The sequence below is a fragment of the Oryx dammah genome, unplaced genomic scaffold (assembly GCF_014754425.2).
Source record: "Oryx dammah isolate SB20612 unplaced genomic scaffold, SCBI_Odam_1.1 HiC_scaffold_13, whole genome shotgun sequence".
In the NCBI taxonomy this organism is placed as follows: domain Eukaryota; kingdom Metazoa; phylum Chordata; class Mammalia; order Artiodactyla; family Bovidae; genus Oryx; species Oryx dammah.
In genome coordinates this window covers 42,373,101-42,396,228 of record NW_024070197.1, presented here as the reverse complement: position 1 = coordinate 42,396,228, position 23,128 = coordinate 42,373,101, and the positions used below count along the sequence as shown (strand labels likewise).

General features: G+C 42.2%; 1 protein-coding gene across 2 annotated transcripts in view; it reads left to right on the top strand.

The window, feature by feature from the left end:
- FTO (FTO alpha-ketoglutarate dependent dioxygenase) overlaps nucleotides 1-23,128 on the top strand; it is a 426,125-nt gene that overhangs the window by 211,018 nt on the left and 191,979 nt on the right. For both annotated transcript variants that reach the window (XM_040254042.1, XM_040254043.1), the window contains exon 8: nucleotides 22,876-23,000. In XM_040254042.1, coding sequence (XP_040109976.1) covers nucleotides 22,876-23,000 — 125 coding nt within the window. The remainder of the gene's footprint in view (nucleotides 1-22,875; nucleotides 23,001-23,128) is intronic.

Sequence of the window (23,128 nt, the reverse complement as noted above, 5' to 3'; positions counted from 1 at the left end):
TACTGAAACAAAAATGCCGCAGCAGGTGGTGGCCTTGAACAGGAGGGAGGAGGAGGTTCAGTTGTTGCCCATTTTTCTAATCCTTTCAGAAAGCCCATTGTCTAAACCCCAAAGTTAAAGTGTCCTGGTTCAGTCTCACGGAGACGATTTTGACATGAAAGGACCGTGCCCACCACGGGTTTTCTCCAAACGGTTTAATCTTCGGGTATGGAATGTATCACCACTAAACAAGGCAGGAGAGGCAATTATCTCTATGAGATGAGCCAATAATATCTGCTTATCAAAGCATAAAACTGTCCTGAGTGCAGCCAGTTAAGTAGGAATTCGTGCCAACAGCAGTAGAATTAGCAGCTTTTAGATTGTATCACTCAAGACAGAAATGTGGTTTCTGTTGTCTTTGGGGCTTTCAGAGCAACTTTGTGGTGACCACATTACCTTTATAAAGCTCAGGTGAAACCCCGCTTAGTCTGTCCCTGTTTATATCAAAGTGTTTCATGGAGGGGATAGTTTTTAAAAGGTATCAATGATTGAAGTTGAAATAATTGCTTTCTTTCCCCAAAGATGAATAAAATATAGTTTCTAGCTTTAGAATCAGAATTCATTAGATAGGAGGCACTGAAAAATGAGTTGGGGACTTGCCTGGCGGTCCAGTGGTTAAGAGTCCACCTTCCAATGCAGGGGTTCTAGTCCTGGTCAGGGAACTAAGATCCCAGATACCATTGGGCACCTAAGCTCTCGTGTTGCAACTAGGGAAGCCTGCCCACCACAACTGCTGAGCCCGTGTGCTCTAGAGCCTGTGTGCCACCATTTGAGAAGCCCATGTACCACAACAGAGAGCCCGCGCAGCCAAATATAAATGAAAAGAAACCTTTTATTTTTTAAATAGAAGATGAGTTAAAGGGCAAAGGCAGGCCCCTGGACTGAGTCCCATTATTGCTCCTGCTGCAGGGTATGAAGTAGCCCATTTGTATGCAGAGCCTCTCTGTGTTTTGTTCTGTTTTTTTAATATTTCTTTATTTGGCTGAACTGGATCTTAGTTGCACCTCCTACCTGTGACATGTGGGATCTCGTTCCCTGACCAGGGATCAGGCCTGGGTACCCTGCACCGGAAGTGCCAAGTCTTAGCCACTGGATCACCAGGAAGGACCCCCTCTGTGTTCTCGTTGAGTTGTTTTGATTGTTGATTTTACTCCAAATCGCAGTTGGAATAATTTAAGAAAGTGAGTGCAGTGTAGTGACAGTTTTCTATTATAAATTCCTGAGAAGTCTAGAGTTGAAAAATCTAATCTTCATAAACTTCACACACAAATTCTGATACATTTGTAGATGCTCCTTCAGTCATGTTCTTATATTAATGGCTGACGTGAACACCAGGTGTATTAGCCTAACCAGAAAGAAGCTACATTTCTACTGCTTAAGCCACATGTAAGATCTAATGATGGCTGCTGTCTATGGCACTAAATATATAAACAGGATAAAATCTGCCCAACTCAAAGATTTTTGTAACTTTCTATATAATACTGGCATTCAGAAGTTAGTGAACTTATGGTTGCCAAAGGGGAAAGGTCTGGGGGTGGGGGTGGGGATGAATTGGGAGTGTGGGATTGACATATGTACATTACTATAAAAATAGATAACCAACAAGGACCTACTGTATAGCACAGGGAACTCTGCTCCATATTATGTAACAACTTAAATGGGAAAAAGATTTGAAAAAGAATAGATAGATTTATGTGTATATCTGAATCACTCTGCTGTATGCCTGAAGTTAACACAACATTGTTAATCGACTCTACTCCAATAGAAAATAAAAATGAAAAAAAAAAAGTTAGTGTCTCCATCGGCACTCCTATTCCTTTCGTGTGTGATATTCATAAATGTACGAAAGGGTGAAAAAAATCCTGACGTAATTTTCAGCCTTGATTTGGACATTATAGCTGGGACACTGGATATCTGAAGCAAATGTAGGTGGAAAGAGAGTTGCGTAGAGATGAGGTTCAGCAACCATTTGGTGTCTTCAGGATTCGAAAAATGACGCTGTTCCCTGTGACCTCAGGTCCTCTGTCTTTGTGTCTAAGTGGGACTGCAGTCAACCAGAAAGTAAGCCACTGTTTCTTTTACAAGTAGAGACCATCTCTGAACCCTAGTCTGTTACTGAAATGATTGTTAAGAACTTAGCAGCATTTACCCTGGTTCTGGTAACCACCCTTATTCTACCACCTGCTGGCAATGAGATCCTGGACCAGTTATTAAGCGCTGGTAAAATGGGTTTGTAAATGATACCAACACACCTTAAGGGGTTGTTGGAAGGGTTAAATGAGATGCTGTTTCCTGGCTTCATGGGATGTGCTGCAGTCATTACATAGTTTCATGGTTGAGAGAGTGAACTCTGCTACCAGATTCCCTGGGTTTGAATCCTGACCCCACCGCTTAGCACCTGTGTGACTGCACACCAGTTATTTAATACTTGTGTGCCTTGATTTTCTTGTCTGTAAATTGGGATAGTGATAAAACCTGCTTAGCTGAACTGTTACTAGGATGTAACAAGGAATCCATGAGAAGCGATCAGGACAGGATCTGGCACGTGGTAAATGTCCAACCAGTGATCGTTTTTGTGGTTATTTTGTTATTAATACCTCTCTAGTTGTATTTATTTAGCCACTGGAATGCGTTTTTCTTTTCATAGCTACTATTAATGCATTAGTAATATGTACTTAAATTACTGCTTTAATAGGCATTTAAATAATTCCTGAATTCCTGTTTGAGAACTGTCTCCAAACCGTGTGTGTATGTGTTCTCTGAGTGGATATGTGCCACGCAGCAAGTAATGCTGACATTGAAGACTTGGTAGGCAGTGGTGTTTACAGAGAGTGTAAACAGGCAGGGACTGCATTTGTCTTGGGTAGATTTTATCTGTGGACAAGTGCAGCAACTCTGCCCACGTGACCTGTACTGAATTATCTTTCCCACCAGATTGTTACTTCATTTAGAGTTTTAATAGTCACATTGTCAATAGCCTGAGCACCTTCATTACAGCAGGACGTAGCTCTGACCTCAAGAATCTTAAGAAAAATAAGACTTTTTTTAAGGGTGGGCAGATCCTTCTGTTGAAATTTTTTAGTTGTATCTTTGTTCTTACGGGTTCACATTTTAGTTTTCATTGCCTCAAAATGAAAAGGATAAGAGTATTTAGCAGATCATTGTTAAATAATAATGTAATGGTTATGCTTGGCCGTGAACAGGACAGTCTACTGTTTTATAAATCAAAATCAAGTCTGACAGTTCAATAGTTAATTTACATAACCGCTTTGGTCACCTTCCACCCCATGTATATATTTTATTTTTCTGTCTAGATAGTAAGCTCCTGGTAGCCAGGTACTGTGGCCTTACAGATTACAGACAGCCTTATAGTAGAGACTCAAACTGTTTGATTTATTACATGGAAATTTGCCTTCCGAACAGTCTATTTCTTGTGCTATGTGTGTTTGAAATATATTGGGCCTGGAGTTGGAGCACCTGATGTCCAGTCATAGCTTGATTTCTATATTCATTTTGTTCTTGAATGAGTTATTTAATGTAACCAATCCTCTGAGTCCTTATCTGTAATAAGAAGGTTAATAACACTTGCTCTACCTAACTGACATAGTTGTTGTGAGGATTACATGAACCATTGTTCATGAAAACACTTTGTAAAGTGTAAAGCAGTTTACACATGTGTTTGCTTTGGTCCTTGGAGGCTGATGCAGGGGTTAGATTTGGCTCTGTTACTTATTCATGGTGTAAAATTTGGCCAATTACTCAACCAACCTTTCTGCATCTCAGTTTTTTAACATGTATAAAATAGAGATAATACTACTTTTATTGTGCAGACTTATTTTTAGAATTCTGTGATATAATGCATATGAATAGCACCTGGAGTATCATTCAGTTCAGTTCAGTTCAGTTGCTCAGTCGTGTCCGACTCTTTGCGACCCCATGAATCGCAGCACGCCAGGCCTCCCTGTCCATCACCATCTCCCGGAGTTCACTCAGATTCACGTCCATCGAGTCCATGATGCCATCCAGCTGTCTCATCCTGGGTCGTCCCCTTCTCCTCCTGCCCCCAATCCCTCCCAGCATCAAAGTCTTTTCCAATGAGTCAACTCTTCGCATGAGGTGGCCAAAGTAATGGAGTTTCAGCGTTAGCATCATTTCCTTCCAAAGAAATCCCAGGACTGATCTCCTTTAGGATGGACTGGTTGGATCTCCTTGCAGTCCAAGGGACTCTCAAGAGTCTTCTCCAACACCACAGTTCAAAAGCATCAATTCTTTGGCGCTCAGCTTTCTTCCCCGTCCAACTCTCACATCCATACATGACCACTGGAAAAACCATAGCCTTGACTAGATGGACCTTATTCGGCAAAGTAATGTCTCTGCTTTTGAATATGCTGTCTAGGTTGGTCATAACTTTCTTTCCAAGGAGTAAGCGTCTTTTAATTTCATGGCTGCAGTCACCATCTGCAGTGATTTTGGAGCCCCCCAAAAATAAAGTCTGACACTGTTTCCACTGTTTCTCCATCTATTTCCCATGAAGTGATGGGACCAGATGCCATGATCTTCGTTTTCTGAATGTTGAGCTTTAGGCCAACTTTTTCACTCTCCACTTTCACTTTCATCAAGAGGCTTTTTAGTTCCTCTTCTGTAAGTACCTTATATGAAAAAATTGAATCCCATCAACCCTATGACAAACCTAGACAGTGTATTTAAAAGCAAAGACATAACTTTGCTGACAAAGATTCAAGTGGGAAGGCTGAACACCAAAGAGTTGATACTCTCAAAACTGTGGTGTTGGAGAGGACTCTTGAGAGTCCTTGGACAACAAGGAGATCAAACCAGTCAACCTAAGGGAAATCAACCCTGAATACACATTAGGAGGACTAATGTTGAAGCTGAAGCTCCAGTACTTTGACCACCTGATACAAAGAGGTGACTCATTGGGAAAGACTGCTGCTGGGAAAGATTGAAGGCAAAAGGAGAAGAGAGTGGCAGAGGATGAGATGGTTGGATAGCATTACCAACTCAAAGAACATGAACTTGGGCAAACTCTGAGAGATGGTGAAGGACAGGGAGGTCTGGCATGCTGCAGTCCATGGGGTCACAAAGAGTCAGACACAACTTAGCAACTGAACAACAATGACAACCCTTTGAAGTAGGTGCTAGAAACAGTCTCTTTTATAGATAAAGAAACCGAGGTACGGAGGGTAAGTCACTTGCCATGGGTAACTCAGCCATAAAATAGATTCAAGAGCCTGTGTCCTTTCTCCTCATCCTAAAATCCACAGGGCAAGAGACCACCTGATTTGCTTCCTATAGCATTCTCTTCTTTACCCATCCCCATCAGCTTTGCTTAATAAATTTGAGTTCTGTGCCATCCAGTTGTCAGCTCAGATAGAGTAACAGTTAAGTGCAGAATGATGTGTGTGTGTGTGTGTGTGTGTGTGTGTGTGTGTAATTTCCCCAAATCTTTAAGTCCGGCATACATGTTTCTGTCATACTCTAGACCATCTGTCTGCTAAAATGTTCCACTAGCATTTCCAGCTTCATGTGTGTACAATTGAACTCTTGCCTGCAGCTTTGGGGAGTTATTTGCTCTCTCCATACCTCAATTTCCTCATTTAAAAAACAGAGGATGGGAATTTCCTAGCGACCCAGGGGTTAAGACTCTGTGCTTCCACTGGAGGGGGCACACATTCAATGCCTGGTCGGGGAACTAAGATCCAGCATGCCATAAATACATTTTAAAAATGTTTTTAATTAAAAAAAAATAGAGGTGGCACTTATACAGTTGTTTTCTTGATGAAATGAGATCCTGTTGATAAAATGCTTGATTCGATGCCTAGCACCTAGTAGGCAATAAAGAAATGAACCTTGGGCTGTTACTGCCACTTTGTGGGAAGCAGTTCTCAAAGCCCCGGGGGGCAGTCGAAGGTTCTTGGCGGGGCATTCTGGCCTCGCTCTCCTGAGCAGTTACAATTTCTACCAGGGCTTTGGTGTGGATGTGACTGAGAAGGGGGTGGGCAGAAGGTAGGGTCAGGGGAGCCAATAGATACAAAGGAGTGAATTATAACAAAGAGCCTTTTCTGCTTCAGTTCTTGTGTAGAAAACATATGTTCAGTGATGCGGGCAGCAGTTGGGTTAAAGACACACTGTAGGGCTGCAGACAAAAGGCCCGCACTCTTCCTGCATCACAATGTTTTCAAACATATTCACTTGGCTCACTTGTTAGGGACTGAGCTGTCAGCTGCATCTTCTTGCAAGTGTGATTTCTTTTTCCTCCCTGTTCCCTTTCAGAGGCCTCCCCGCCTCCCCTCCCCTTCTTCCCCCAATGTTTTACACTTCATATAATCCAGTGTGCATGACAGACCACTTCAGCCTTTGTGTTCCTGATGTTTGCGGGGCCAGGGGGAGCAGATCTGATGGAGATCTCGGGTACCTTTTCACTGGCCCAAGGATTGGAAGGCGCTAAGCCACTCTTAGGCCAGACATCATCTGTGGCTCAATTACGGAGTGCTTGGTGTAGCTACCCATTCTCCACCTTCAATTAACAGTTCCGACAACAAACAGATTAGCGCAGCGAGATTCTTAGAAGTGGTGGCTGGGGACTGGGGGCGTGTGTGTGTGTGTGTGTGTGTGTGTGTGTGTGTGTATTGCGGTGGCCTTGGGAGAGTTCTTGCTCTTATTTGTGGAGTGAATAGATTTTGATGAAAAGACGAAGATAAGGCAAGGCACTGCTGGAGTAGCTGAAGAGAAGTCGGCTGTCATTCTATTAACAGTATTCATGACGTGAGGTGTGTGTGTATGTTGAGACTGAATTCAAGACCCAGGTGGTGTTGCTCTGCACCATGGCTGTCATTGAAACATTTCTGTTCTCTTTCTTTCTTTTAAAAGGGTGGAAAGGCCCATTCCTTTTTAATTTTCTTTTTTAAAAAATATTTATTTGGCTGCATTGGGTCTTAGTTGCAGCCCATGGAATCTTCGTTGCAATGTGTGAGATTTCATTGCAGCACATAGACTCTAATGGTGGCACGCCGATCAGGAGCTGCAGTGAGAGGGCTCCAGAGCCCCACGGCTTCAGGAGTTGCAGTGTGCGGGCTCTTAAGTTGTGGTGTGTGGGCTCAGTAGTTGCTCCAAGTCACACGGGATCTTTGTTCCCCAACCAGGGATCAAACCCATGTCCCCTGCATTGCAAAGTGAGTTCTTAACCTCTGGACCACCAGGGATGTCCCCAAACCTTGCTGTTTCCTTTATTGAAGATTTTGCAGCCATGGTAGTTTTGTTTCCTTGCATAAGACTTTAGAAAGGCACCTTTCAGTGTATTTCTCTTTACTAGGTAGATACATATAATATAAAGCATTACACATAGTATCTTGATGCATTTATTATCTAGTAGAGCTTCCATTGCAGTGAACAGTCAGCTAGAAATGTAAAGAATTAGCACTCTAGCCCTTCTGCCACTGATGTGTATTTACTGTGGGCATTTCACCTTCCCAATCTCAGTTTTCCCATCTGTGAAATGGGAATCCCATTATCCTCACACCTTATAGAGCATACTATAATAAATCAGTCACTGTAAGATAATGGTCAATGGAAATACTCTCTTGTCTTTTTTCATACTATTTTTATTGATCTGATAGTTTTCTTTCCTTTTTTTTTACTTTGGCTATTTCTAGATTTTTTTTTTCCCTATTTTGGCTGCATGGCCTGTGGGATCTAGTTCCCTGAGCAGCAACTGAACCTGGGCTCCCTGCATTGGGAGCACAGAGTGTTAACCACTGGACCACCAGGCAAGTGCCCACACTCTTTTCTTTGTAGAAACTGTGTTGAGCCTTCATTGTCACATCACTGAGTCACTTTCAAGGCTTTTGCTGCTTCTTTCTCCCAATGGCCTTGCTCAGATGCTCTTGTGTCATGATATTGTTGATTAGTTGAGTTGCTTGTCCAGGAGGTCACCAGCGTCTTGCAGGGAAGGCGAGGCAGCGGGGAGACCGGGAATTTCCCATTGACTTAGAGCCCTCCATGGACCGTTAGCTCATTTCAGCAGTAGAGGCAATTATAGCCCTGCTAATGAATAGGCCGTCAAGTGGAATTTCCCATATATGGTGTCTTCTGGTGTGAGGATAATTTCAACACCTCCAAGTCCTGAGACATGAAACATGATATAAATATTTTCTAATGAAAAGCACCAACAAAGTCATCTCCGCCAACACATGTCAGAACTGACAAAGGAAACTACTGATGCTATTAGTTTTTAGTGCTGTCATTTGAAAATCCTTGAAAGGAAAGTATTTTGGAAATGTATACCTGGTCCCCTTAGACAGAAAGTAACAGTCTGCAAAGCTTTTAGTAATGGAGAAAGCTAAGAGGCTGTAAGCTGGGGACTAGAATGACACCTGAGGTGGTACCCTCTTTGGCCTGGAGTAGAGTGTCACCCTGGGCCAACAGGAGAACAGCTGGAAAATAAATGGATATTCTTTCCCACATCGAATGGGTTCATTTCACAGAGTGATGGGAAAGAGAGGCGAGAGTAATAAGGGTGTGTGTGTGAGACTTTACCCCCTAGTGTATAGGTTTTTTTTTTTTTTCTTCCTTGTTTTGAAAGAAAGTGAATGTTTCAGAAGCTAGAATGATTCCTGGGCTCTCTTGGCAAGAATAATTATGCTGTTTCTCTCACTTCCCCATGAATCAGCTTTATTATATAGACTGCACGAAATAGTGACTAAGTGTTGACTCTGCTGAAACAAACGAATCTATTAGGTTCTTTGGAGGGTAAAGAACAGAGGGTAAAGAACAATGATTTTTGTAAACTCCATAAAGGTCAAAAAAAGGCTTTCAGTAAGTATGCAGAAACTAGAAATCAAATCCCATTTCCTATCATAAGAAGCCCGTTGTTTTAGCCCCGGTAGTTAATGTACTGTATGTGAAAGATTTAAGACGGGTTGGAAAGCTTGGCTTCTGTTTTATTAGGCTGCTATTGAAAAGCCAACAGCCTAACTTCGACTAGGTGCTTTGAGATTTCTTAATGGGCTGTCAGGGGCAAGACACCAGGGCTGTGCTATACTAGCTCTTTCCTGTACATTAAAACAACAAGGGCCAAGCGATTGCATACAGAAGTATGAATGACTTGATGCTTTCTCTGTTCCATATGGCCAGCCACGTCTTTGGCAATTAATCATGTACAAAATCAGTCGAGTGCTCTCTGAAGCATTGAAGTCAACGTTTAGTTGTGCCGGTGCCAGTGGGGGCAGTGGGGTTGCAGGCGTAAAGTAGCAGGATGAGGGGTCGCTGGCGCCACGGCCCAAGCAGCTGGCTTCTATAAACAACACTTTTTTCCCTCTCCACCTTTTATTCCTTTTCTTTCTGTCCTCCTCTTTCTTGCTTACTTTCCCGCCTCTCTTTATTTCTTCCCCACTTTTCCCTTCGCTTTCCTTTCGTTCCTTTTTTTTTTCCCTCCCTCCCTCCTTTCCTTCTCCCTTCCCTTCCCCCCTCCTTCCCATCTTCCTTCCTTCCTTGACAATCACAAGGATCATTTTTCACCATCCTCTGAAACACCATGGTTGCCAGCTTGGTTCTAAGGTTTAGCTTCTGCTCACTGCCCTGGCATCCCAGGTTTAACACCTGGAGCAGGCTGCCGTTTTCCTCCAGCAGACTGGCCATCCCAGCGCTCACCCACATGACTTGTCCTGGGAGTTCAGCCAGCACCAGGCTGCTGTCGCTCTGTAGCTTTTAGTGAACCATATTAAACATGGTGATTTCTATACTGTTCAGAGGGGAAAAGTGGGAAGTAACTATGAAAGTGCCTTGGGGAAAAAAATAAGTAGTTATTCCCGTTTATGGCTGGAGTATTTTAGGATTAAAAGAAAATCAGTATTCATTATCTTCTTTTATCTTTCTCCCCCTAGTTTTTGTTTTAAACACAGAATGCTGCTGATATCAGTCATGACAATTTCTAATATCTATTGAGCATTTTGTGTGTGCCAGGCATTGGGCAGAATACTTGTGCTGGATAATCTCATGTAATCGTCCCAAGAAGTCTAGATGCTGTTACATAGACCCCTTGACAGATGAGAAGATGGATCAAAGAAAGGTTTGCCCTGAATTCTTTTCTCACAGACATTCCTGATTACTCTCAGTTAGCTCCCGCCTCTCAATAGCACACAATGGATAAGCGCCAGAATATGTATTCTGGGTACATTTTTTTGAAGATTCACTTGGTAAACTCTGCTGAGATGTTCATGCACCTTAAAGCAGGTCTTTGAGATGAACTGAACCAAGTGTCTCTTTAGGTGGAAATAAAAGGCCGCTTTGTTGGCTGCCCCTTGGAGACTTATGCCTTTGCGCCTGCCTCCCAGAACTGCCTAGCTTACCTCCTGCCCTCCTTGGTAAGACTGTGAGGGGCGGGGGAGGAAAGGGATGGGGGGGTCAGAGAAGACGCAGCCTTAAGTCATCCGGTAGACGGGGGCACCCAGTGGTGACTTGGTGTTATCTCTTAGCCCAGGTCATGCAGGATGTGTCTTCTCAAATTCAGGAAACAGGGGGAAGAAAGTCTGAACATTGTGTAAACATTAGCACCCTCAAAACCTCTTGCTCCCGGAGAGGGAGATAAAGTAGGCAGAAAGGCCGAGGGGGAATGTTTATTTGTTCTGCTGGGCTGTGGATCCAAGCACGCTAGAAATCTTCGGCGGTGCCCAGTCCAGTTTAGACAAGGCGGAGGCATCACTCAGCATCAAGCTGCAGAGGCCTCACAAAAGAGCCATCTGAAACTGACAATCAGTCAATGAAGGCAGACCCGAGATCGACCTCTCTTTGATGGGACCAAGGCTATCTCAGTGGGTTCTGTGCCTTTTTTCTTTTTCTTCTTTAAAAAAAAAAAAAAAAAAAAAAAAAAACAGGCTGGGTTGGGGGGAGAAAGAAAGAAAGGAAAAAAAAAAGTGTTCCTGGACTTTTGAAGAAGGGAGCCCTGGTTGGGTTTTTGACAGCCCATGGCAATGTTGATGTGATGAAATAGCTTTCCCAGCTGATAACATCTTAAACCAAGTTTCTTCGCAAGTTGAACCTTTAGCCCTCATTATCAGTCAGGGCATATCTTTGTAATTTGTGTGTGCAGCAGGGAACTACAGCCCTAACATGAGGCAGCTATGTATATAAAAAGCTATGTATATAAAAATGGCATTTTTTCCCACCACAACAGTAGGACTTTTTTGGTGGTAGTAAGGGTTGAGAGATGCTGAGAAGGTGGGAAATGTGTGCAACTTCTGGCATCCTAGCGTTTATATGGCTTTTGAAATTGGAAAAACAGTGCAGTTTTTTTTTAATGAACTAAGAAGAGCGATCACAAGCCATATTTGTTGAATGCCTCCTGTTTCCATGCATTTTCTTAGACACAGTTCTCTGATTTGTAAGAAGGATGGATTAAGCCTAGGTTTTGGAGTTGAAGGCCTGTCGGAAGCTGTTACTCCAGATCAGAAAGGAACCAAAAGAAGGAAGGACTTTCTTTCCATTATTAGTAAATGAGTAAATACTGTTATTCTCCTTTTAAATCTAAGAATGATTCCTGTCTGAAAACCTTATATAGTATAAATTCTGCATATTGCAAGTTATGTTCATAATGTGCTTTCCTAAAGATGCCCTAGAATTAGGACACATTGAAAGTTGTAAAAATATAACCAGCAAGAGTTAGGTGAATTGCTCAGGGTTAATTAAATGAATTCAGGATTGGGAGACTTTTTTGCCAAGAAAGTTGTGAAACCTATGCCTAAAATTTAAGTCCTTTTAGAGCTTTAGAGTTTGGGTTTTTCTTTTCTTGCTCTCAGTCAGTCTCTCTCTCTCTTTCTCTCTCAACCTCTCTCTTTCTCTAGTTCTGGACATTTTACTTAATCTTTTATGCATAAAGTTTTGAGCCAGGAGAAGCTAAAAACACTGTAGAATTCTTGGAGGTCATTAGAATGCTGTGGGTTGCCAGAGTTCAAAATAGTTTTCTCTGCTGCAATGGACAAAGTAAGACTTCTTCTTTTGGCTTATCAGGAGGCTATGCATAGATTAGATGCTATCATAGCTTTGTGGTAAGACTATTTTTAGATACATCCATCCAAATGAACATTGCCCTAAGCAGTCACCTAGGGATTGCAAATGCTTCATTTTTCATGATACTTTTGTTTAAAAATAGGTTTTATAACTTTTTTTCTTAGATTTGTCTTTAGAAATAGTTTGAATCAGACCAAAGCTTGTTTCACACATTGTTCTTGGTCTTGAATAATACTCTGTGACTAGACTGTCCATCTTCTTCAGCAGACATGCTCAGATATGTCATTTGACTTCATCTGTTCCACAAGCCTCTATCAGGAGTCCACTTTCACAACTGGCGCCAAACTTGGCATCTTAGAGGATATTGAAAAGAAATGGGCATGGACCCTATCTGTTCTCACAGAGCTCACACTCTGGAAGAGGAAAGCTCTAGTACAGAATTAATCACAGTGGAATGAACTGATTTATGAAATGCTCAAGGGTGGTCCATAAGCAGAAGTGACCCACTCTACTTAGTTTGGTGGAAGGATGTGGTTCCTAGAGGACTTCACAGAGGAGGTATTATCTGAGATGTTTCTTGAAGAATTGGTAGTTACTGGTAAGTTATATAACTAGGTACAAGTAAATATATAATCTAGAATAGGCATGTATTTTCAGGGAACTGCAATTAGTTTAATGTGGAATAGAAGAGAGAGCTAAGATTTGAGACGTCAGCACTGCCTATATAAAAATGAGAGGGTTTTTCTTTTTTTTTTTCTGGTTAAGGAATCTGGGCTTTAAAAATTATTGTTTTGTATCTCTCAAATACAGTAACTGAAGTCTGTATGAACCTGAAGTCTGTAAGCTGCTCTGGCTTAGGTGGAGTTTTGGAGGCAGAAGTTTCTTATCTCCTTTGACTCTGACTTACTCCTCTTGTAGGAGGTAAATTCATAAAAGGGGTGAGACTGACCCAGAGATGCTAGTTTGGACACCATTTCATGGCCCAGATGAGAGATGTCCTGTATCAAGTCTAATGGCTGTGGGGAAGAAGTAAGTCTGAGTCCTGTTGAACAAAGAGGAATGACAGGTGTTGATGTTTAGGTGTAGGGAGGGCAGAGAACAGAAAGAGAGGAGACTAGGATGATTCCTAGGTGTCTAGTTTAGGTGACTGCATTGGTAGTGGTATCATTCATCATTCTAGGCAAGTAAAGGGAGAAGGGGATGACAGAGGATGAGATGGTTGATGGCATCACTTACTCGATGGACATGAGTTTGAGCAAGCTCCAGGAGTTGGTAATGGACAGGGAAGCCTGGTGTGCTGCAGTCCATGGGGTCGCAAAGAGTTGGACACAACTGAGCGACTGAACTGAACTGAAAGGGAGAAGGAGCAGATTGATGGAGAACAGAAATTGCAGTTCACAAGTGGACGAGTTGAGGCTGAAGTGTCATTTTGAGATGTATGTCAAAGGAGAATCAACCACCTAGTGGTTGACTCTATGGGACCAGAGTTCAGCAGAGAGGTCTGCTTGTAGGTAGAAGTCCATGTGAAGTTGTTGGTGCAGGGACCTGTAAAGCCATTGGAGGGGAACGTTGCCCACAGAGAATGCAGGCAACAGAGAGAACAGGAGAACCAAGGACAGAACCCTGGGCTGAGCACAGGTGAGGGTCCCACAGTGAGGAGCCCCCTAGAAGACTAAGAAGAATAGGGCACATATTGGGTATGGCCTTAGAGAGAGAGAGGCGTCTACTAATAATGCCATGTACAGTGAAATCAGAACTGATTCTAAAAACAAAGCCCACCCTCCAAGGATCAAGATTTTTCTCCTGTGAGGGATATGCAAAGGAGGGTGCCGCTGGCTTCTGGGAGAGGCTTCTGATGGCTGTGGCCATTCAATGGTTGCCTGTTCTCCTTTGGAAATTTTTCAAGTTGTAGACACTTTGGGGGAATCCTCTTGCTAAAACAGCAGAGCCTAACACAAGGTGGATGAGGGCATTTAAGATGAAACCAAACCTCATAATCATAATGGCACAAGACTGGGTAACTAGGCCTCACAAGAAGCCGTAGGGAGGCTCTGTGGTCCTCTCCATCCTGCAGTGTAGGAAAGGCCATATGGAGGAAGTGGCAGCTGGGATTTTTAACATGGATATTAAAGGGAAAGAGGGGACAGGATGAATTGGGAGACTGAGATTGACAGATACTGGAGTGGGTTTCCATGCCCACCTCCAGGGAATCTTCCCAACCCAAGGATCAAACCCGCCCCTCTCAAGTCTCCTGCATTGGCAGGCAGCTTCTTTACCACTGGAGCCACCTGGGAAGCCCATATATACACTTTTGTTGTTCTTCAGTCACGAAGTCATGTCCAACTCTTCGTGACCCCATGGACTGCAGCACGCCAGGCTTCCCTGTCCATCATCTCCCTGAGTTTGCTCAAGCACATGTCCATTGAGTCGGTGATGCCATCAGCCATCTCATCGTCTGTCATCCCCTTCTCCTCCTGCCCTCAATCTTTCCCAGCGACAGGATCTCTTCCAGTGAGTCAGTTCTCTGCATCGGGTAGCCAAAGTATTGGAGCTTCAGCTTCAACATCAGTCCTTCCAATGAATATTCAGAATATTCAGTGCTATAAAATAGATAACTAATGAGAACCCACCGTATAGCACACTGTACGTAGTTCACTGTATAACACAGGGAACTCTGCTCAGCACTCTGTAGTGGCCTAAACGGGAAGGAAACCCTTGGGGAGCCGACACTATTATAAGCATAAAAATGTCACAATTTTTATTAAAAGAATGTCCTTTGACACTCTGAGATTTCCTTTTGTGAAAGAACTTCTTTTCACTCTAAATTTTATGAAATACTCTAGTTTAGGGTCTGAATGCTCAATCTAAGTTCAGCCAGCTTTTTCCAATATCTTAAAAAAATTTTTTGTAACAGAATTTGTTTTGTAACCCAGATACGTTTTTCAGTATTTTTTTTTTTACTAACTGCTTCTCTTTTAAATATATTTATATGTAAACATGTTATCTACATTCTTTCTTGTCCTAAAAATGTGATAAAAGTGAACTTTTATAATTAAATTTTATAAAAGTTACATATGATAAAATTGACTTTTTTGGATATACAGTTCTGTGAGTTTTACCATATGTCTAAAGTCCTATAGCTACCATCAGGATGCAGACTAGTTTATCATTCTTAAAATTCCCTCACTGATTTGATCTCTGTCCCTATCATTTGCTTTTCCCAAATGTCAAGTAAGTGGAATCATGCTGTGTTTTTTTAATCTCTGGAGCATCACCTCTCTCAGTCAGCATAATGATTTTGAGATTCATTGGAGTGGGTTGCATGTATCAATTACACATCACTTTTATTTGCTAAGGAGTATTCCATTGTATCACACTGTGTTTATCCACTTGCCCTTTGAAGGACATTTAGGTTATTTACAGTTTGGGGCAATTATGAATAAAGCTGCTATCAACATCTATATATGTGTTTCTGTGGGAATGTAAGCATTTATTTCTTTAGGTAAAGCCCTAGAAATGGGATTGCTGGTGATAATATTAAGTGTGTGTGTAACTTTATGAAAAACTGCCAAACTCTCTACTAGAATGACACTCTTTTGCATTCCTACCAGCAAATGGATGTATAAACTTTTGAACACTTAAATGCTATTTTAAACACTATTGGCTTGAGGTTGGCAAATTGTGTCTCACAGTTCCTTAGACTTTTGAAGAGAAAACCCACGACAAGGGGAGAACCTCCAGTCCTCCATACCTTCAAAGCTTCAAACAAAACGGCTCTAGTTTGTTTTATATATGGAGTTTCATAGAAGAATACCTTTAGGGAGAAAAGAGGTTTATCTGTGAAGTATGGAAAACCATTGCAGTAGGGCAGGCAACCCAGTCTAGTATTCTTGCCTGGATAATCCCATGGACAGAGGAGGCTGGCGGGTTAGTCCATAGGTCGCAAAAAGTTGGACACTATGAGCAAAATGGCTTGGCGCAGCACGGCAATTCATCTAGAGCATGGGGTGCAGACCTGGGATGATACTAGGTGGTATTCCAGGACTCTGCACGTAGTGAGAATCACTCAGAGAAGGTGATTACATCTTTGACTCCTTTTCAATTTCTGTGACTGTGTCCAGGAGGTCTTCATTTAGACTCATATGTCTCTAACATTCTCCCATACACGTTTATGTCCTCTTTTACAAAGAAGAAGCCAGCTTCAGCCTCAGAGCCTTCAGCAAGCAACAATAATATCCATCTAGAAGATGAGATTACAAGGAGATCAAACCAGTCAATCCTAAAGGAAATCAGTCCTGAATGTTCATTGGAAGGACTGATGCTGAAACTGAAGCTCCAGTACTTTGGTCACCTGATGCAAAGAACTGACTCATTGGAAAAAGACCCTGATGTTGGGAAAGATTGAAGGCGAGAGGAGAAGGGGACAACAGAGGATGAGATGGTTGAATGGCATCACCAATTTGATGGACATGAGTTTGAGCAGGCTCTGGGAGTTGGTGATGGACAGGGAAGCCTGGCGTGCTGCAGCCCACGGGTTTACATTTGGACACGACTGAGGACTGAACTGAACTGAGAATGAGAAGAACATTTAACTTTGTTTTTAATATATTATTTTTCTGGTTATCTTCTCATTCATGACAAGTAGTACTGGTCTTCCATTTTTCTTTTGAAGAGAATTCATTTTATATTTTAAAATATAAGTCAATTGAAAGAAAAATATTAGGTATTAATACAAGATCTCCCGGAGGAGGAAATGGCAACCCAATCTAGTATTCTTGCCTGGAAATTCCCATGGACAGAGAAGCCTGGCGGGTTGCAGTCCATAGGGTCACACAGAGTCAGACACAACTGAAGTGACTGAACACAGACATTAATACTTTATACACAAATAATGGGTATTCTATTATAATATGTACCTGAAGACATGGCCATAAACTGCATGACTTTCTGAGGTCAGGATGCAGGGACACGTGTGCACCCAGGGCTGATTCCCGTCGATGTATGGCAAAAACCACCGCAGTATTATAAAGTAATTATCCTCAAATTAAAATAAATTAATCAATTTTAAAAAAAGAATTATGAGACTGAACTAGAATGACTAAAGTTTGGGAAACTCAGAACTAGGAGAACTAGTTATTTAAATAGACTAGGAAGTGTGTCCTTTTGTGAACTGACAAGAGTTCCTTGGTGGAGCACATGATTATCTCTCAGCTTTTATGAGTTTTATCAACTCATGAAATAGTAATAATAATAATGTGTGTGTGTGTGTGTTAGTTGCTCAGTCGTGTCTGACTCTTTGCGATCCCAGGGACTATATAGCTCGTCAGGCTCCTTTGTCCATGGGATCCTCCAGGCAAGGATACTGGAGTGGGTTGCTTCTCCAGGGGATCTTCCCCACCCAGGGATTGAATCTGGGTCTCTCACATTGCAGGCAGACTCTATAATAGTAATTTCTTGAAAGAAGACAGTGTTCCATTGCTCTTTGTTTTTGCAATGCTTGTTTTTCCAGTTCCTACTTTTATTACCAGTTTGACGAGCATTTATTAAAAGTCACTAGGGGAGCAGTGGGGATACAGTCGAAACTGAATAGACAGGATCCTCTGCCCCCACGAACTCAGCTTTCTTCAACCCTTCCTCTTCAGGATCCATGGTAAACTAGGGCTTCTGGATAAAACGTAAACGATATGAAAGGCCAAGAAAGAGAGAAACGACTTTTTTGAAAAGTCACATAGAGAAATAATTTTATTTTCATCACGTCTTTGGGGCCATCTAGATGTGTGTTTTATTTTCCATGTGAAGCACTTTTTGGTAAAATAATATGTATCAGCAGGCATGGTGATAAACCGCATGACCTCCTGAGGTCCCTTCTGGCTTTCAGTGTTTGAGGGGGGCTATCACAGACAAGGAGCACTGCTGTTGTTAGAGTCCCCATTGATGCCAAAACCTCTCTGAAATGAGACATTTTTTACACTATAGGCCACAAATTGGCAGCTGCCTGAGTTCCGTTTAGCCATTGTTTCTTGTTTGGTCCACATGGTGTTTAAAAAAATTGGGGGGCCAGAGAGGAGCAATATAGGGATGAGGGGTGGGAGGTACAAACCCCTGGGTATAAGATAAGCTCAAGGATGTACTGTATAATGCAGGGAATATATAGCCAATATTTTGTAATAAATGTAAATGGAAAATAACCTTTAAAAATTGTATTAAATGCAAATAAAACTGCAATGGGGTATTACCTCCTACCAGTCAGAATGGCCAATATCAAGAAGTCTACAAATAATAAATCCTGGAAAGGTTGCGGAGAAAAAGGAATCCTCCTGCCTTGTTGGTGGGACTGTAAATTGGTGCAGCTCTATGGAGAACTGCAGGTTGTTGTTTAGTCGCTCAGTCATACCTGGCTCTTTGTGACACCATGGACTGTAGCCCACCAGGCTTCTCTGTCCATGGGATTTTCCAGGCAAGAACACTGGAGTGGGTTGCCATTTCCTTCTCCAGGGAATCTTCCTGACCTAGGGATCAAACCCCCACCTCCTGCACTGGCAGGCAGATTCTTTACTGCTGATCCACCAAGAAAGCCCATGGAGAATAGTACATAGATTCCTTAAAAAGAAAAAACAAAACCGAGAAGAACACTACCATATGATCCTGTGGTCCCACTCCTGGGCATATATCTGGGGGAAAACTTAATTCAAAAAGATACATGCACCCCAGTGTTCATAGTTGCACTGTTTATAACAGCCTAAGACATAGAAGCAACCTAAGTGTCCATCAACTGATGAACAGATAAAGAAGATGTGATATATACACAATGGAATATTACTCAGCCAAAGAATGAAATGGTGCCATTTGCAGCAGCATGGATGGATCTAGAGATTACCATACCAAGTAAGTCAGATGAAGGCAAATATCATGGGATATCACTTACATGTAGAATCTAAAATATGACTCAAATGAACTTATTTAAGAAATAGAAACAGGCTCACAGACATAGAAAACAAACTTATGGTTACCAAAGGAGAAAGGGGATGAGGATAGATATATGAGGAATTTGGGATTAAAATTTACACACTACTATATATAACATAGGTAACCAACAAGGACCTATTGTATAACACTGGGAACTATACTCAATATCTTGTAATAACCTATAGTAGAAGAGAATGTTAAAAAAAAAATATATATATATATATATATATGAAACTGATTCACTTTGTTGTACACCTGAAACTAACACAACATTGTAAGTCAACTATATTTCAATAAAAATTTTAAAAACAAATTTGTATAAAATTAAAACTAAAAAAAAATTAGTTTCTGGCATTTTAAAATTAGGAGTTTTCATGTTAAAAAAAGAACAGAGTTCTTGTTTATTTTAAAAATTCATGAATCTGGCCCCACCAAAACAGCTTTACTGAATGGCAGAGTTGCCTGTGGCTAAGGCTGAGTAGTGACTGTCTTTTTAGACAGAGCATATGCTGTCTTCAGGAACCTTGCTTAACTTATTCATGTTACCTTTCTGGTCCTAGTCAGTATGTGAATTTACAACCCCTGCTTTAGACACTGGGAGCCTGGGTGTCATGCTTTAGAATCACCTAGAGAAACCCATGGAGAAGGCAATGGCACCCCACTCCAGTGTTCTTGCCTGGAGAATCCCAGGGACAGGGGAGCCTGGTGGGCTGCCGTCTGTGGGGTCGCACAGAGTTGGACGTGACTGAAGTGACTTCAGTTCAGTTCAGTTCAGTTGCTCAGTCATGTCCAACTCTTTGCGACCCCATGAATCGCAGCACGCCAGGCCTCCCTGTCCATCACCATCTCCCGGAGTTCACTCAGACTCACGTCCATCGAGTCCGTGATGCCATCCAGCCATCTCATCCTCAGTCGTCCCCTTCTCCTCCTGCCCTCAATCCCTCCCAGCATCAGAGTCTTTTCCAATGAGTCAGCTCTTCTCATGAGGTGGCCAAAGTACTGGAGTTTCAGCTTTAGAATCATTCCTTCCAAAGAAATACTTAGCAGCAGAGAAACCCAGCATTCCTCCTGGTGCTGGGGGGCCACAAGTATTGTTGTCCTAGGAGCTCGTGTGTGCTTAGTCGCTCAGTCTTGTCCAACTCTGCGACCCCGTGGAGTGTAGCCCACCAGGCCCCTCTGTCCATGGGAATTCTCCAGGCAAGAACACTGGAGTGGGTTGCCATGCCCTCCTCCAGAAGATCTTCCCAACCCAGGGATCAAACCCAGGTCTCCTGCATTGTGGGTGGATTCTTTACCATCTAGGGAAGCCCTAGAAGCTCATAGAGTATGCATTTGGTTATATCACCAGTAGAGTAGCTGTCATTCTGGGTCCAGGAGGCGGAGACAGGGTCCTTTTCCTGACTAATGCTTGACAGATTATTATGGATGCTCTCCAGTGGACATACCGTTTCCTGTCTGATCTGCAAGGTCTGTGCTTTTATTTATTTTTTCTGGTGCATGCAGGATCTTAGTTTCCTGACCAGGGATTGAACCCATGCCCAGTGCACTGGAAGTGCACATTCTCAACCACTGGAGCCGCCAGCGAAGTCTCTCCTGTCTTACCTGTTTGTATCAGTTAGGATGTTTGATTGTAAGCAACAGAAACCAGTTCTGGTGAATTTGAACAAAGTGGGACTTTATTGAAAGGATGTTGGATAGCTAAAGTTGTCCAAGGAAACTCTAGAGTTTGAGAGAACAAACTTATGGACACGGGGTGGGCAGGGTGGGATGAATGGAGAGAGTAGCACGGAAACATATACACCACTATATATAAACTCGCCAATGGGAATTGGCTGAATGACTCAGGGAACTCAAACCAGACTTCTGTAACAACCCAGAGAGGTGGGATGGGGAGGGTGGTGGGAGGGAGGTTCTGGAGGGAGGGGACACATGTATACCTATGGCTGATTCTTGCTGATATTTAGTAGAAACCAATAAAATATTGTAAAGCAATTATCCTTCAATTAAGAAGAAATACATTTAATTATGTATATGAAAAAAAGAGACTCAGATATCAGGAAGCCGGGAATACTTTGAGGACCATGGGTGGTAGGAACTGTGGAAAAATAAATAAATTGCTACTACATTCCACAACACCCCCCCCACACACACACCTTCGTTTGTCATTCTCAAGTGTCTAAAGTCCTGGAAAAGAGAATTAGGCCAGCCTGGCCCACATCCTTGATGGGGAAGAGCAGAACGCTTTGGGTGACAGTCCCTCTAAGATTACATGCAATAAAAGACTTCCCCCACAAGGAGATCTAGATGCTGTCACAGGAAAGGGGACTGGGTATGGCAACAAAAACTGCAAGTGTTTGTCACCCCTCTTCTCACGGTTGTCTTGGAGATATTAAGCATAGTGTAAAATGTTATAGAGGAGTAAGGAAGATTTCAAGTATTTCAAGATCCATGAGAATCAGATGTTGAGTGTGCTCTTCATGTCAGTGAATGTGTGGACATCAGTTGAATAAGGAATTGCTGTTTAGTCGCTAAGTCGTGGCTGACTCTTGCAATCCCATGGATGGTAGCCTGCCAGTCTCCTCTGTGTCCATGGGATTTCTCAGGCAAGAATACTGGAGTGGGTTGCCATTTCCTACTCCAAAGTAAGAAATACACCGAGTGATGAGAACAGAGAAAGTGGCAGTTTTATTCCCTTTAGCAATTGCTTTGGTTATAACATCTCCAAAGAAGCCCTCCCGCCCCCACCAGCCTTCCTATGAAGAACAGCATTTATAAATCCTAAAGATTTCTGCCCCAGTTGTTAATATATGAAGGTAAATGCATTTGAAGAAAAGTTCTGTGATTAGACCTTGAAAGGTGTTTTGCTCACTCAGATTTCAAATACCAGTAGAATACTTTCCATTGTTTCCTTAATTGTTTTCCTACTGCCACAGACATTTGCATGTTTAAAATGCATATAAAAAGCGCCTACAGAGGTGAGTTGTAAAGTTGAAATGACAATTTCAAATTTGAGTTTTGATGTAACGTTAGTTATTAGAGTGAGCCAGGTGTGACGCGCTTGCTTTTCAACTACTTAAAAAAGCAGCATCTGAATTTTGAGTGTTTTTGTACTCACCTGTGAGCCTAATTTTTTTTTTTTAAAGACCATAGCCATAACCATGGAATAGCAGATTCTTCCCCCAATCATGTGTCTACTGTGCATACGAATCCCTGTATCTACTATTTGAAGTATGTGGTGGATTTTCAAACCTGGAAAGATATTCATAGAGATATACTCTTCTTTGATTCTTGTGCTCTTGGTGTTCCTTTCTTTGTAAGCTCTTGATTTGCAGCAAGCAAGGAAAATGGAGTGAACCAAAAAAAAAAAAAAATTCCTGGCATGGCTGGAAATAGAAATTAATGATTCAAATAAGAAAGGCAGTGCAGTAAGCCTCAGCTGGGTGGCAGGAAACAGATAGGGAAAGTCAGAGACTGCTCTTTTTTAAGAGGCCAAAACAAACAACACACAGTGAAGTGTACGTGAAAATAATTTCTAATAGTAGCTCGTGGTCGGCAGTTGCCAGGGAAAAAAAATCATTGGTGCACTGAGAAAATTAGAGTGAGAATGCCCAGCATCTTGATGTGTTACTTAAGGCAATGGAGCTTTAGAGTTTACCTTATGTGCCATGTACATTGATTAAGTACAAAATATATGCTGGCCATTTTTGACCATCATTTACGGTATTGATTTGTTAGCAGGGGAACTGTAATAAAAAAAGCCATTGATTTACTGTCCTTATTTGCTTATGGGCTTTTTTTCATTATTAATTTTTCACTTTCACTTTCTCTTTTGGGGATCGTTTCTTCTAGACAAGCGCTGTGCTTCGTGAAGTTAGAAGAGAGGGGGTCCCCATGGAACAAAAGAATGAGATGTTGACTTCCATCCTCGCCTCGATCACCACTCGCCAGAACCTGAGGAGAGAATGGCATGCCAGGTTTGTTCTATTACGAAATGGGATTTGTTGTCCCTGGAAAATGAGGGCTTTCTTTGGGGAAGCCCTTCCTGATGGCTGGCCTCATCCCTCTCAGTGGAGGGGCCATGAAAAAAAAAGAAGCAAGTTAC